This window comes from Vespa mandarinia, chromosome 18, assembly GCF_050613455.1.
Source record: "Vespa mandarinia isolate Hongniang chromosome 18, ASM5061345v1, whole genome shotgun sequence".
NCBI classification, from domain to species: Eukaryota; Metazoa; Arthropoda; class Insecta; order Hymenoptera; family Vespidae; genus Vespa; species Vespa mandarinia.
Window position 1 is genome coordinate 1977501 of NC_140827.1, and position 15000 is coordinate 1992500.

At 23.5% G+C, this 15000-nt stretch overlaps 1 protein-coding gene and 1 long non-coding RNA gene across 4 annotated transcripts in view; one reads left to right on the forward strand and one right to left on the reverse strand.

Moving 5' to 3' along the window:
• The window catches only part of LOC118445344 (uncharacterized), a 10634-nt gene extending 7993 nt beyond the window's left edge, over positions 1 to 2641 (reverse strand). Inside the window, exons 1-2 of one of the 3 annotated variants that reach the window (XM_085662499.1) lie at positions 1907 to 2641; positions 1417 to 1772 (exon numbers count right to left, since the gene is read on the reverse strand). In XM_085662499.1, the coding sequence (XP_085518625.1) occupies positions 1417 to 1772; positions 1907 to 2531 (981 nt within the window). In that variant the 5' untranslated portion in view covers positions 2532 to 2641. The remainder of the gene's footprint in view (positions 1 to 1416; positions 1773 to 1906) is intronic. The other 2 variants (XM_035874674.2, XM_035874677.2) reach the window with 2 other exon arrangements.
• Positions 2642 to 7186: 4545 nt separating this feature from the next.
• Positions 7187 to 15000, forward strand: part of LOC146872434 (uncharacterized) — a 12884-nt gene continuing 5070 nt past the window's right edge. Inside the window, exon 1 of the long non-coding RNA XR_014983214.1 lies at positions 7187 to 7260. This is a non-coding gene — a long non-coding RNA (uncharacterized LOC146872434). The remainder of the gene's footprint in view (positions 7261 to 15000) is intronic.

Genomic DNA, 15000 nt, shown 5'->3' on the forward strand with positions numbered 1-15000 from the left:
AAAAATAGAAAGGAAAAAATAAAAAAAAGAAAAAAAAAAAGAAAAAAAAAGAAAAGAAAAGAAGAAAGGACAGTAAGAAAGAAAGTAAATAAGTAAGAAATATTACAAATGTATAAAAACGTTAAATCTCATTGACCTAATCGTCCTTTAGTTTATCGTTACTTACACATATCGATCATAATAAATATCGATTATATCTTCATTAGAACAACTTCGAGAGGACGATTATAGAATGTTAAAGGACAATGTGGGACTCGATGTTAATATGCGAAAGAAAGGAAACAACAAATGGAAACTGAAAAAAGAAAACGAAAAGTCAAAAAAAAAATGTAAACACTTTGAAAAAAAAGATATATATATCGTTTTCAAATATAAATAATTCTAATCCCATTCAAACATATCCCAATATCATTTCGTTCAAACGAATGTTCATGATAATACGTGAAATAATAACACGATGAGAAACAAAGAGAGAGAGAGAGAGAGAGAGAGAGAGAGAGAGAGAGAGAGAGAGAGAGAGAGAGAGAGAGAGAGAGAGAGAGAGAAAGAAGAAATAACATAAAAAGATAATGACGACATAATTAATAAACACGAGGAGGACAAAATATACATGTATATGTATGTATATAAAATTGTATACAAAATTTAGATATATATTTATGTATGTAAAATTTAGATGTATATTATGTATGTAAAATTTAGATGTAAATATATGTATATATGTAATATTTAGATGTTATGTATGTACGTATGTATATATATATATATATGTATATATACGTGTGTGTATGTTAATTTAATTTAACAAAAATTTAAAAGACACATTTTAAAAATATTTTATATATCGAAACGTTTGACATTAAATGATATAATATTACAATTTATTACTTTGTAATATCTTGCATTATAATATCTTTGTATTATTCTCATTATATATATATATACACACATACATATACACGCATATGCACATGTATACATACACACATACCTACGTACTTACACATATGCACATATATAAAAAAAATATGTACACATACACATACACATAAAAAATATATACACATACACATACACATAAAAAAATATATACACATACACATACACATAAAAAATATATACACATACACATACACATAAAAAAATATATACACATACACATACACATAAAAAAATATATACACATAAATATATACACATTTAGATACACATTTAGATACACATACACATACACACACATGTATTCATATATTTATATATTTGCAATTACGTGTATATACGAAGTAGAAAGAGAGAAGAATAATTTTTTTGGCGGGAAGAAACGAACGTAAAAAAAAAAAAAAAAAATAAAAGAAGGAAAAAGGAAAAGAAAAGAAATAAAAGATGCAAAAAAAAAAATAAGGTCACAATTCTTACCAAAATGAAGAGCTGTCTTGAAACGGAATGCATTCGTGAATTAGGATCATCAGAAGTCGTTGGAGATTCCTTATCAACATTGGACAATTCAGAATTTTGATTTTCTTCAAACGGTATAGATTCTTGATCGTCAATCAACGTGGATATTTGCTTTTTAAACGATACATATTCTTCATTTTTATTAGACATTAATCCTTGACTTTCACTTGACATAGATCCTTTTTCATTTTCAGTAAATATCCTTCCATATCCTTGATCCTCGATCATCGCAGATTCTTGACTTTCAGGCATCGGAAATTCATGATATCCAGTCATTAAAAATTCTCGATCATTAATATTCGTATATCCATGATTTCCTAGTAAATCAAAGTTTTTTTTAAATTTATTATCAATCGGACATATATATATATATATATATATATATATATATATATATATATATATATGTATATAGATCATTAATTTTTTATAGATTGAAATTCTTAATTACCAATTGGCATAAGTGATTCGTGATTCGATGAAAATCCATGATATCCAATTGGCATGGATTCTTGATTTATCATCGATTGAATTTCACTATGCTGTTGATATCCATGATTTTCCATAGGTGAAAATCCAATTGGAAATCTTTCATACGGGATAAATCCTTTATTTCCATATGGCATAGATATTTCATAATCCTTAAATATGGGATATCTTGATTTTTCTATAGACAATGGATATTCATGATTTTCAATGGATTGAAATTTTTCATAACAATACGATCTTTGATCAATGTATTCTTCTCTTACATTTGTCGTAAACATTTGATTATTTGTCATAATAAATCCCTCTTGATCTTTCATATCCATAAATGTTTCATTATTTATCATAATAGATTCATTTTGATCTTTCATTTTTATAAATCTTTGATTTTTTTCCGTAATAAATTCTTTTTTATCTTTCATTATCATAAATGTTTGATTATTTGCCGATATAAATTCATTTTTTTGTTTTATCGTTAATATATTATTCATCGATAGATCATCGTCAGATTCATCGTCTATTTCTTTTTGATATTCATCGCTAGTATCCATTGCGCATAATGGCAATGGTTCCTTGTTTTTAACTCGCATTTTGAATTTGCTTTAATCGGTCGGAAATAACGAATGATGATGATAATAATAAAAAAGGACGATAAAGTCCTGAATAGTAAGTTTTTTTTTTTTTTTTTTTTTTTTTTTTTTTTTTTTTTTTTTTTTTTTCTTTACATATGCTCTAAATTATTATTTTAATTAATTATTATTATAAACGCGCGCGTAAGTATATTAAGAATATTAAAAATAAAAAAAAAATAATAATAATAATAATAATAAGAAGAAGAAGAAGAAGAAGAAGAAGAAGAAGAAGAACAACAACAACGAGGAAGAAAGTGAAAAGAAAAGAAACGACGAGACCGATTTAACTTGCGATGAATCGATTAATTAAATAAAAAAATAAGCTTGTAGATACGTCACGTAAAGATTGTTTATATTTTGTAATATTTATTTTCTTTCTTTCTTTTTTTTTCCGTCTACGTCCTTTTTATATTATTTTTTCTTTTTTCTTTCTTTTTTTTTATCCCTCTCTTTCTCTCTCTCTCTCTTCCTTTTTCTATTTATCCTTTTATTCTTATAAATATATGTATATGTGTTTGTGTATGTGTGTGTGTATGTGTGTGTGTGTCACTTCACTTATTCGTTGATTAATCAATTAAACAATAATCACTTTTATAATCCACTTTCCTTTCATCTATCGAACACCTTTCGAAATTATGTCACTCGATACGAATAAACAAACAAACAAATAAATAAGCAAAACGAACGAACGAAATTCCGTTTAAAAAAAAAATCTCTCTCTCTCTCTCTATCTATCTATATATATATATATACAAATATATGTATGTATATTGAATATTTAATTTAGATAAGTCGAGTTAATGAAGAATAACGATAAATTGACCAAAACAAAAAGAAAAAGGAAGAAAGACAAATAAAAATAGTAAAAAAAAAGAAAAAATTAGAGAAAAAAAGAAGAGGAAGAAAAGGAAGAACAAGAGTGCAAGAAGATGTTCTTGCAGTCATTAAGAATGACGGATGGGAATGATAGAGTATATATATATATATATATGTGTATACATAGAAAAAAGGAGAAATCAAAAAAAAAAGAGAGAAGAAAAGAAAACGTTAAAGGTTCGAAAGTTCACGCTGTGCCGTCGACAGTGAGACTGATTAGAAATTCGAGCGACGACGAAATAAGAATGACGAGACAGACGAAACAGAAAGTCTGCCTGTGCGTGCGACAGAGAGAAAGATAGAGATAGATAGATAGATAGAAAGAGAGAGAAAGAGAGAGAGAGAGAGAGAGAGAGAGAGAGAGAGAGAGAGTGTAGGAGTGGGAGTAAGAAATAGAACACCGATAACTCTCTGTCTTCTTCTAAATTTTGTTTTCTTCTTTTTTTTTTTTGACCAATCTCCTCTCCCTCCACCACACCGTTAGTCGTGTACTTTAGGATTATGCCGATTGAAATCTCTCCTTTTTCCTTTTTGATTATTTTTCTTCTTTTTTTTTTCTCTCTCTCTTTTCACACCAATCGAACTGAGATATGATACTGATTATTATTATTATTATTATTATTATTATTATTATTATTATAGAACGGAAAGCGAGACGAATCAAAAACAAGGACACGTGCACACGTTCGCGTCCACTCGCAATCTGACGGAGAGTGCGACGTGTCACTTATTAAGACTGGACATTTCCCCCACTCCCATTCCAATGACACTACAACGGCGTTGGCTATTCGTTGACGTCCAGTTAAGGCGTGGCCTATGAACTATATCACGCCTACCTATCGTAAGAATTTATAGATTGACTCGTATCGTATAGCAGATGCATTTATATATGTGCAAAGTTTCTTTTTTTTTTCTGTTTCAGGGCTTTTCTTTTTTTTTCTTCTTTTTTTTTCTTCTTTTTTTCATTATATAACAAATATCAAGACGAATCCTATTGAATATATTTAACGATTAATGATATTGTTCTTGATGATTTAGAAAAATATATAAAATTTGATTGTAATTTAAGCATTGAATTAACGATAATATGATTCTACATAATTTTTCAATATAAATGAAATTTTGTTATTGATTAATCGTCAATTGTTATATCGTAATAATTTTTTTATTTCGTTATAAAATATTATTTTTCATAATGAAATAAAATAATTATTACAATATAACAATTAATATAATATTAATTAATTATTATTTATAATTAATTATAACTATTATTAATTTATAATTAATTATAATTATAACTTTTATTAATTTATAATTAATTATAATTAATATATCTATGAATTTATACGGCTTGATTAATTATTATATAAAATCTGTCATATTTTTCTTTCTTCCTTTATTTTTTTTTTTTTTTAAATCAAGCAAGACTCGATAACGAGCGCGATGATTTTTCTAATGACTCTCTTAGTGACTATTATTAACAGTTTCAAATTTGATTCATTTCTTTTTTGTCATTACTACGATTTTTCTTTTTTCTTTTTTTTTTCATTCCCTTTAAACATTAAAAACGTTATTACGTTCGAATAAATAATATACAATAAATAAATAAATAAATAAATAAATAAATAAATATATTTATATATATATATGTATAATAAATAGATATTCATTTTTATTTGAAACAAATCAGGAATGATAAATTCGCAAAAAAAAACAAAAAAGAAAAAGAAAAGAAATTAAAAACACATATTTCTAATAATATATTACTAATATATCGTTATACAATTGTTATTAATTTTCTTTCGTAAGAGAAGCAAATGAATGAATATGAATGAAAAAAAAAAAAAAAAGAAAAAAAAAAAAAGGAGTAAGACAAAGTAGTAACGATAAAAATAGAAAAAAAAAAAAATAAAAAAGAAGCAAATGAACAATAAAATCGAAAAGTAAATTTGACCGATTAAATCTATAGACCAATGATAATAAAAATGATGAAAGTGTTCGTTATAGAAAGTTTCTAAAGATATTTCAATTGGCAAACTAATGATGAAAGAGATATAAAAACTTTGAGAAATGTGAAATTAGGATTTCGAAATGTCCGTTGACCATTCATTTCAAAAATCTATTAGACACGTCTACGTCTAGTCTATATTATTATTCAATAGATTTATCTTTTCTCAATGTCCTGTCCATTTTCGTATAAATCTTAACGAGACGAAATACCGTGATCAATCGATATTATAGTATTTCATACCGTGAAATCTAACGGTAACTAATTTTCACCAAAATATTACATTTTTGGACCGTTAGAATTCAACAAAAAATAAATATAAAACCGAAAAGATTTCATACCGATATCTTATATCCTTTTTTCTCCAACATTTTTCTTATAATCCTCGTCTAACTATTTCTCTCTCTCTCTCAATTTCTATATATATATATGCATATATATATATATATATATATATATATGCATATATATATGCATATATATATATATATATATATGTACAAATATCATAAATCTTTATACTTTCTTTTTTTATATCTTTTGACAAATGACAATTGTCAATTTACGACTATTTCTACTTAAGCATTTTCAATTTAAATAATTTCTTTTTTTCCCCTTTTCTTTTTTTTCTTTTTCTTTTCTTTTTTTTTTGTTTTTTTTTTTTTAAAGTTCCTTCTCTCTCTTTTTCTCTCTCTCTTTTCAATTATTCTATTATACTGGTATAACTCATACAATTAGATTAGAGAGAGAGAGAGAGAGAGAGAGAGAGAGAGAGAGAGAGAATTATTAATAAAAAAAAAAATAACAATAATAATAATTATAATAATATTATTAAATAATGATAATATCATTAAATTGTATTCGTGATCGATTTATAATTAAATAATTTTGTTTGTACGAAAATTTAAGTGAAATATTAATTAAACAAGATATCCTCGTTATTATTTATAATAAATAATTATAGACCTATTGTCTGATCTTTCAAAAAAAAAAAAAAATAAATAAATAAAAAATAGAGAAAAAAATACAAGCAAAGAAAGAGTAAGAAAAATTTTTAAAAAGTATTAAATTTTTTTTATCGTAACATTAAACATTCCTGAATATTACGATTTAAGAAATTTTCATGAGATTTATCCTGAAGTGAAATAATAGAAAATTAAACGGATAAATAATACATTTCGTAATATGTTTTAATTAAAAATTTTGTTTCAATTCGAACAAATTATTTTTGACGATTATTATCATTCAATGATCATTAGATTAAATTATATAATAAACATACTAACACGTTGATATAACAAAACTCATAAGATCAAGATATTTACAAATGAAAATTTGATTGATATTTAACAGTCTAATTTCTAACTATTTCTTTCGATCATTTTCATTTTTTTTTTTTTTTTTTTTTATCTTTTTTCAGTAAAAATTCTTCAATTTTAAATCTGGAAGAATACTTAATAAAAAAAAAATATATATATATATACATACACACACATACATATAAATATATATATATATATAAAATTATTAAAATTGAAATCTACACATTCAATAATTTTAATAATAAACACTTGAATTTAATTTGCAAATTTTTAAAATTTAAATAATTGCAAAGTAATAACATTCCAACGTGATTTGAAATCAATGATAATTACATTATTTTGCCGCTAGAGGCGCACGTAGTATCTATATTATTAACTATGGTCGATCTTCTATCGACAGATCAGTTCTATGATTCGTGTCGGTATTTCATATTTGTAATAAATATACGATAAGAAACAGGAGACAAAGAGGTATAAGGTAAGATAAGTTAAATTCTTTTAACTTAATGAAATACGTTAAAGGTTATGTTTTTATATAATATTTAATATATGAAACAATTTGATTTATTCAGATCATTTTGATTTAAATCAAATGTTTATTATTAATCCATTTAGTATAAAAGTATTAACGTAATTATAGGAAAACATTTTCTGATTATAAATTTTTTAAAGATTTCGATTGATAAACGATATTAAATATATATGATTTTATATCAATAGACGTATGTTTGGTATGTTATAATAATGTACGTCATTTTCAATGATAAACACGTTTATATTAATTATCCTTTAATAATTTCTATTACAATTAATTTTTAATAAGTTTAATAATATCTTTCTCGGTATATATACATATTATTTTATTAATATAAATAAATTAATATAAATTAATCCATTAATTAATGTGTATATATATATAAATATTAATTTTACATAATATTGTAAAACAATTTATTCTATTAATAATTCATATAGTCTTAGATTAATATATAATAATTTTTTTTCGATAAAACTTGTTTATCTACTATCTGTATCATCTCCCGATCGTCGATAAAGAAGTTCACTGTACATTATTATCGACCAAGTCGATCTTGCAAAAAATCACCTAATAGGATTTTTTTTTTTTTTTTTAGTAAAATACATGCGAAGAGGAATATTCAGATAATTATCCGTTTTAAATGATCTGGCTAGAATGTATAATCTATAATTTTTATTATTCGAATATTTTTCATTAGAAAGAAAAAAAAAGAAAAAGAAATGAATTTATTTATCGTTCGGATTAATTAAAGGTCTTAACGGAATAGAATTAAAGAAATTGATTTATTATCAATTTCTTCCTTATTTTCTTTTCTTTTTTTTTTTTTTTTTTCTTTTTATATCTCAATCATTTTCGCAAAGATGAAAGAAAATCTTGACTAAAGAAAAAAAAAAAAAAAAAAAAAAATACAGAGAAAAAGAAGACAAGGAAAAAAGACACAGAAAAAAAAAGAAAGAAAGATAAAACATTTAAGGAGAAAAAAAACGAATTGGATGGGGAGAAACACAGAAACACATGGATATATTTATTATTTATATGAAAATTCAAACAGAGAATTGATACTTAAAGAAATCATTTTATTTTTTTTTACACTTTAATCATTAAACTGATCTATAATATTGTAATAGTCTCAAAGTACAGAAGATAATTAAACAGCGAAAGAAAATAATAATAATAATAATAATAATAATAATAATAATAATAATAATAATAATAATAATAATAATAATAATAATAATAATAATAATAATAATAATAATAATAATAATAATAATAATAATAATAATAATAATAATAATAATAATAATAATAATAATAATAATAATAATAATAATAATAATAATAATAATAATAATAATAATAATAATAATAATAATAATAATAAAACAAAAATAGACCTCCGCGTCATCAAATATACGTTCGAGCAATAGAAATTGGATTGAATATTTGCATACTACGAAGCTAAATAATTCCATAAAATATTCCTAATAAAATTACGAATCAAACCGTGTTTGCGACAGTGACAATTGATTTACGAACAAAATGATTTTACGAGCAACGATTTGCAATTAATGATTTACGAGAAAAAGAGAGGGGAAAAAAAAGAACAAAAAGAAAAAAAAAAGAAAAACAAAAAAAAACGAAAAAAGCAGAAATAAGAGAGTAGAATATACATACATATATACACATGTGTATATATATATATATATATATGATCATAACAAATAGACCACTTTTTTTTTAAATCCTTATTATATGTAGATTTACAAAATCGATGATATATATCTGATCGTCGATATTTTATTATTTAATTATTTAATTATTTATTTATTTATTTATATATATCCCATTAATATTAAGAATTTTTATTCGAAAATAATCATCATATTATTCATCACGTATTTATTTTCCCCCTAAATATTTCTCCCATACCGTCAATATCATTTCATTAGATATTTTCAAACGTAATATCAATGATCATTAGACGAAATTATCATCACAATATACTATATCTATATTTACATATATATATATATATATATACATATATATATATATACATATACCTTATACATTTATATAAGTATATAAATGTAAATAAGTAGATATACGTCGTAGATGCTATTTTAATTTCATAAAAATCGACATTATTATACAAATACACGTATATAAGTGTGTGTATATATTGATCTTGTACAACAGTTCTCATATATATATATATATACGCGACGTTACTAATTATCAACATGTCATCATCCTCAAGGTCCTCATAGAAAAAACGTAGAAAGAAATAAAAAAAAAAAAGAAAAGAAAAAAAAAAAAAAGAAAAGAAAAGAAGAGAGAAAGAGATAGAAAATACCAGACGACTATGAATCGTGCGTTCAAATAATACGAATCATTTATTAATTATGCCATTTTACGTACTGATTTCAAAATGTTCACGTTTCGATCTCATCCTTTTATATTCTATTAGATTGGAAACTATGAAACGGGCATTTTTGTTTAATCATTTATTTTCATTCAACGCCCGTTTCATAGTTTCCAACCTAATGTATAAGTATTTGGGTTGGAAACTATGAAACGGGTGTTGAATGAAAATAAATAACTAAACAAAAATGCCCGTTTCATAGTTTCCAACCTAATAATATGTATACGTATAATGTGTTTAGAAGAGAAGGGAAATGAAAAGAAAGAGAAAGAATTGGAAAGAATGGGAAAGAAAAGGAAAGATAATAGGATGAGATCGAAAAGAAAACATTTTGAAATCTTTTGTACGCGCGAACGACTATATAATCAATCGTCATTATTCAAATGCACATGACTGATAAATCACTTATTTTTTCTATTTCTCTTCTATGCAAAACATTCAGGATACTTTTGTTAATTATTAATAACGTCGCGTATATATAAACATACAAACAAGAACTATTGAACAATATTGATTGACGTAAATATAAATAATATTACTTCGTTTCATTTTGTTTATCGATTTTTCATTTAACAAGATTATCGTCTTGTCGATACTTATGAAATTAACAAAGTATCTATTATACATACATACATACATATATACATATATACATATATACATACACGTACACATATATATATATGAATAGATGATAGGATGAATGAATAGATAGATAGAGTATATTATGAATAATTATTTCGTCTAATAATCATTGATATGGCGTTTATAAGTTTTTAATTAAAAAAAAAAAAAAAAAAAAAAAAAAGATGAAATAGGAAAATAAATAGATATAATTAATTAATTAATTAATTAATTATGGCATAGAAATAAAAATTACGTTCATATTAATTGACAGATATGAAAGTAATTAAGATGATACAAAAAAAAAAAAAAAAAAAAGAAAATTTTCAATCAATTAATACAACTAATTGAGAGTTGATATTAAGATTAATTCAGATATCAATTGATAATTAAAAGAGGTCTATTTATCATGTATATATACATACATACATACACACACACACACACATATATATATATATATATATGTATATATCTATGTATATATTATAAAACAAACTGAAACAATTGTCATTATCGATCTTAGCTTGTATTGTGTTAATAATTATACCAGGGATATTTCAGGATATTATTTATATATATTATTAATTGATTTATACAGATTATATATATATATATATATATATATATATACACATATACATATATATTATCTGTAAGTCAATTAATAATTTATTCGTCCTATTTAATCAGTCTTTTTTTGCTTGTCTTCGTCTTCTTCTTCTTCTACTTCTTCTATTTTTCATCGGGGGGTTATTTTTTTTTTCTTTTTTTTTTTCAGTTTTTATAACTATATATTTTTTTTTTTTTGATTAGCAAGTTTCTCGAGAAGACAAACTGTCAATTGTGCGTGTTATTTAGAAATAAAATATAAAACGTCTTTCTCTCACTCTCTCTCTCTCTCTCTCTCTCTCGCTCTCTCTCTCTCGCTCTCTCTCTCTCGCTCTCTCTCTCTCTCTCTCTCTCTCTTTCTCTTTATCTATATATCTCTCTTTTTTTTTTCAAGGCATTTTTATTTATTATCATAATCTGTTTCTTATCTGTCTTATCAATCGAATTTTCCTTAATTATTATTATGTTATAGAGTTTCTTTTTTTCTTTCTTTTTTTCTTTTTAATTCTCTCTCTCATTCTCTCTCTTTCTCTATCCTTCATCCCCTATTTATCTTATTTATTTTGTCCATTGCACGGAAACACATATACGCATGCATATGCGCCTGCAATTGACTTCTTCTTTTTCGTTATTCGACTTAATAAATTTTCCTTTGTAAACAAACGAAACATTTATCAATTATTGTTCGAATTATTGTACGAGTTAAAATTAAAAGAAAAAAAAAAGAAAAAAAAAAGAAAAAAAAAAATAAAAAAAATAAAAATTATTGCACAATAATTTATATTTTTAATTTTTCTTCTTCTTCTCTCTCTCTCTCTCACACACTCTTTCTTTCTCTCTCTCTCTCTCTCTCTCTCTCTCTCTCTCGCTTTTTTCTCTTCTCTTATTTCTTCTTTTTACTTTTTATTTATTTTTGTTCACTCCTTCTTCTCCTTCTCTTTTTTAATTTACAATGCCGAGAATCAATTTATTTTCGTTACTTTCGTTCAATTGCGTGCGTATTATTTAAAATTAAAATACAAAAACTCTCACTTTCTTTTATCTTATTTAATTAATTAATTTATTTATTTATCGATTTATTTATTTATTTATTTATTAATTTATTAATTTTTATTATCATTCAAGACACTTCCTCCGGTGCCTTTTTTATTCCCACCACCACCCCTCGAAGTCAATAATTTTCTACGAGTCAATTTTCTCTTTTTATGATTTATTTTTTTCTCTCTCTCCATCTCTTTCTCCATCTCTCTTTCTTTCTCTCTCTCTTGCTTTCCAAGGGTTTTCTTTTTTATTTTTTTCCCTTTACTCGATCAAATTTTTTCATCTAAATCAATTTATTATCTCATACAATTTAATTTCTATCTCCTTTCGAGAGTTTTCTTTTTTTTTTTTCTTTTTTTTCTTTTCTTTTTTTTTCTTGTCATTTCTTTTTTCTCTTCGATCAATTTTCTTTTGGTCTTAAATCAATTGTCTCTCATAATGTCGCCCTCTTTTCTCTTTTCTTTTTTTTTTCTTTTCTTTTTTTGTCTTTTTCTATTTTTTCAAATTTTCTTCTTTGTCATCAAACAAATACGCACGGTAACGATCTCTCCTCTTTTATTTTCCTTTTATATTTATGTATAATATTTCTGTCGCTGTTTTTTTTTTCTTTTTTGCTTCTTTTTCGTTCCTTTTTTTGTTATTTTCTTTTTTTTGTTTGTTTTTTTTTTTTTATTTTTCTCACCACATACTTTTCCAATCGATTAACATGAGAAATCTTTATTATCATAATGACCACGAGAAAAAAATGTTTATCAACAATTCAATCGTAAAAATTATTGCACAATAATTTTTCTTTTTTTTTTTTCTTTTGCTTTTTTCTCTCGCGCATATCCCTACGTTTATTTATTTATTTATTCATTTGTTGTTTCTTTTTTTTCATTTTATTTCCACTAATTTATTTTTTTCTTTTTTCTTTCTTTTTTCAATGGGATATATCACTTTTCTCAAATATCATTTCGTTTGTTTCTTTCAACGAGACATTTTTTTCTTTTTCTTAAATTTTTTCTTTTTTCTAAATATATATATATATACATATGTATATATATATACATGTATATATATACATGTATATATATATATATATATATATATATATATTTTCACACACGTACGTATGTATTTGTACGATTAAAATTTAAATTTCGAATTACGTCGGTAAGTACGTGTTGTTTTTTTTTTACTCCCACTCTTTCGTCAATAATACACTTATCGGAACTTTATTCATTATTTCTAACGAGTACTGCAAATTAAATCGTACAAGTATATACATACGTATATATATATATACACATACATATTATTTATATATATATATATATATATATATATATATATACATATATATATATATATATATGCATTAAAAAAAAAAAGAGAGAATAATAATAATAATAATAAAATGATTCGACGCGCGGAGATAAATTGTCTAAACTTAGAAACAGAAAAGAAAAATACTGTTAAAGATAATAGATAATATAATACAAAAATATTACGATTATAATAATAATAATAATAATAATAATAATAATAATAATAATAATAATAATAATAATATTAATAATAATAACAATAATAATAATAATAATAATAATAATGTGATCATAATAATAATAATAATAAGAATAAGAATAAGAATAAGAATAAGAATAATAATAATAATAACAATAATAATAATAATAATAATAATAATAATAATAATAATAATAATAATTTGACTAAAAGTCCTCGGATTGGTCAATAATGTCGACTTCAAGATATTTTCGACCAATCCGAGGATTTTGCGTTAATTAATTAAATTAATCTCTTAAAGTAAAAACGATTATAATAATGATGAAATAATATAATTAATTAACGCGTGAACTTTTTTCAGTTCCTTTTTTTGTTTTTCTCTCCTCCTTCGTCGTTTTTTTTCTTCTATTTTTTTTTTCTCTTCATTTTTTTTTCTTTTCCCTTTAATGTCCAATCGTTATTATTATCATCATCATCATCGTCATCATTATTCATTCGTTTATTACGACTTTTCTTTTTTTTTATTCAAGTTTTTACTGTTGTTGCCGTTGCCGTAGCCATTGTTGTTGTCGTTGCCGTTGTCGTAGCTGTTGTTGCCGTTGTTAAACAATTGTTGTCGTCGTTGATTGTTTGCAATCGTTAATTGTCGATTGCATTACGTTTATCGTTCACTCTTTGTTTTGTATTTATTCCTTTATTTATTTATTTATTTATTTTTCTTTCTCAACCCCTTTCGCTACCTCACCGCCGCAGAAAAAAAAAAGAAAACAAACAAAAAAGAACCTTTTGCGCTCGCATCATTCAATCATTCGTATAACGTAATTGTTTCTTTTTTGTATTTAATACAGAGAAAAGGTAATAGGACATTTGTACACGTGTAGCGTGTTAAGACTTTTGAAAATGACAACAAATGATAAGAAAGGAGAATGGATGAGGAAAAAATCGAAAAAAAAAAGAAAAAAAAAGGACTGTAAAGCAAAAATTAATCTCATTTTATACCAAGCTAAAAAATAGGATATGCAATGTATTATTATAAAATAAAGAAAAAAAAAAAAAAAAAAAAAAAAAAAAAGAAAAAAAGAAAAAAAAAAGAAAAGAAAGAAAAGAAATCGACCAAAAAATTTAATATTATTAGATTATTGGAACGAGCAACTCTTTTTTCTTTTTTTTTTTTCTTTTTCTTTTTTTTTCGTACAATATCGTTAATGAACAATGAAGACGAATATTTAATAATAAAAATTATTTTCTTTCTTTTTTATTTTTCTTTTTTCTTTCCTTTTTCTTTTTCGCAAAGTGAATTCAATAGGACTAGACGAAATAAAATTTGTTTGAATAACGATAAAGAAAAAAACAATATGTATATATATATATATATATATATATATATATATATGTATATATATATATATACAGATAAATAAATAAATATGCAAACAATGCAATAACGACGAATTAAAGAAATCATG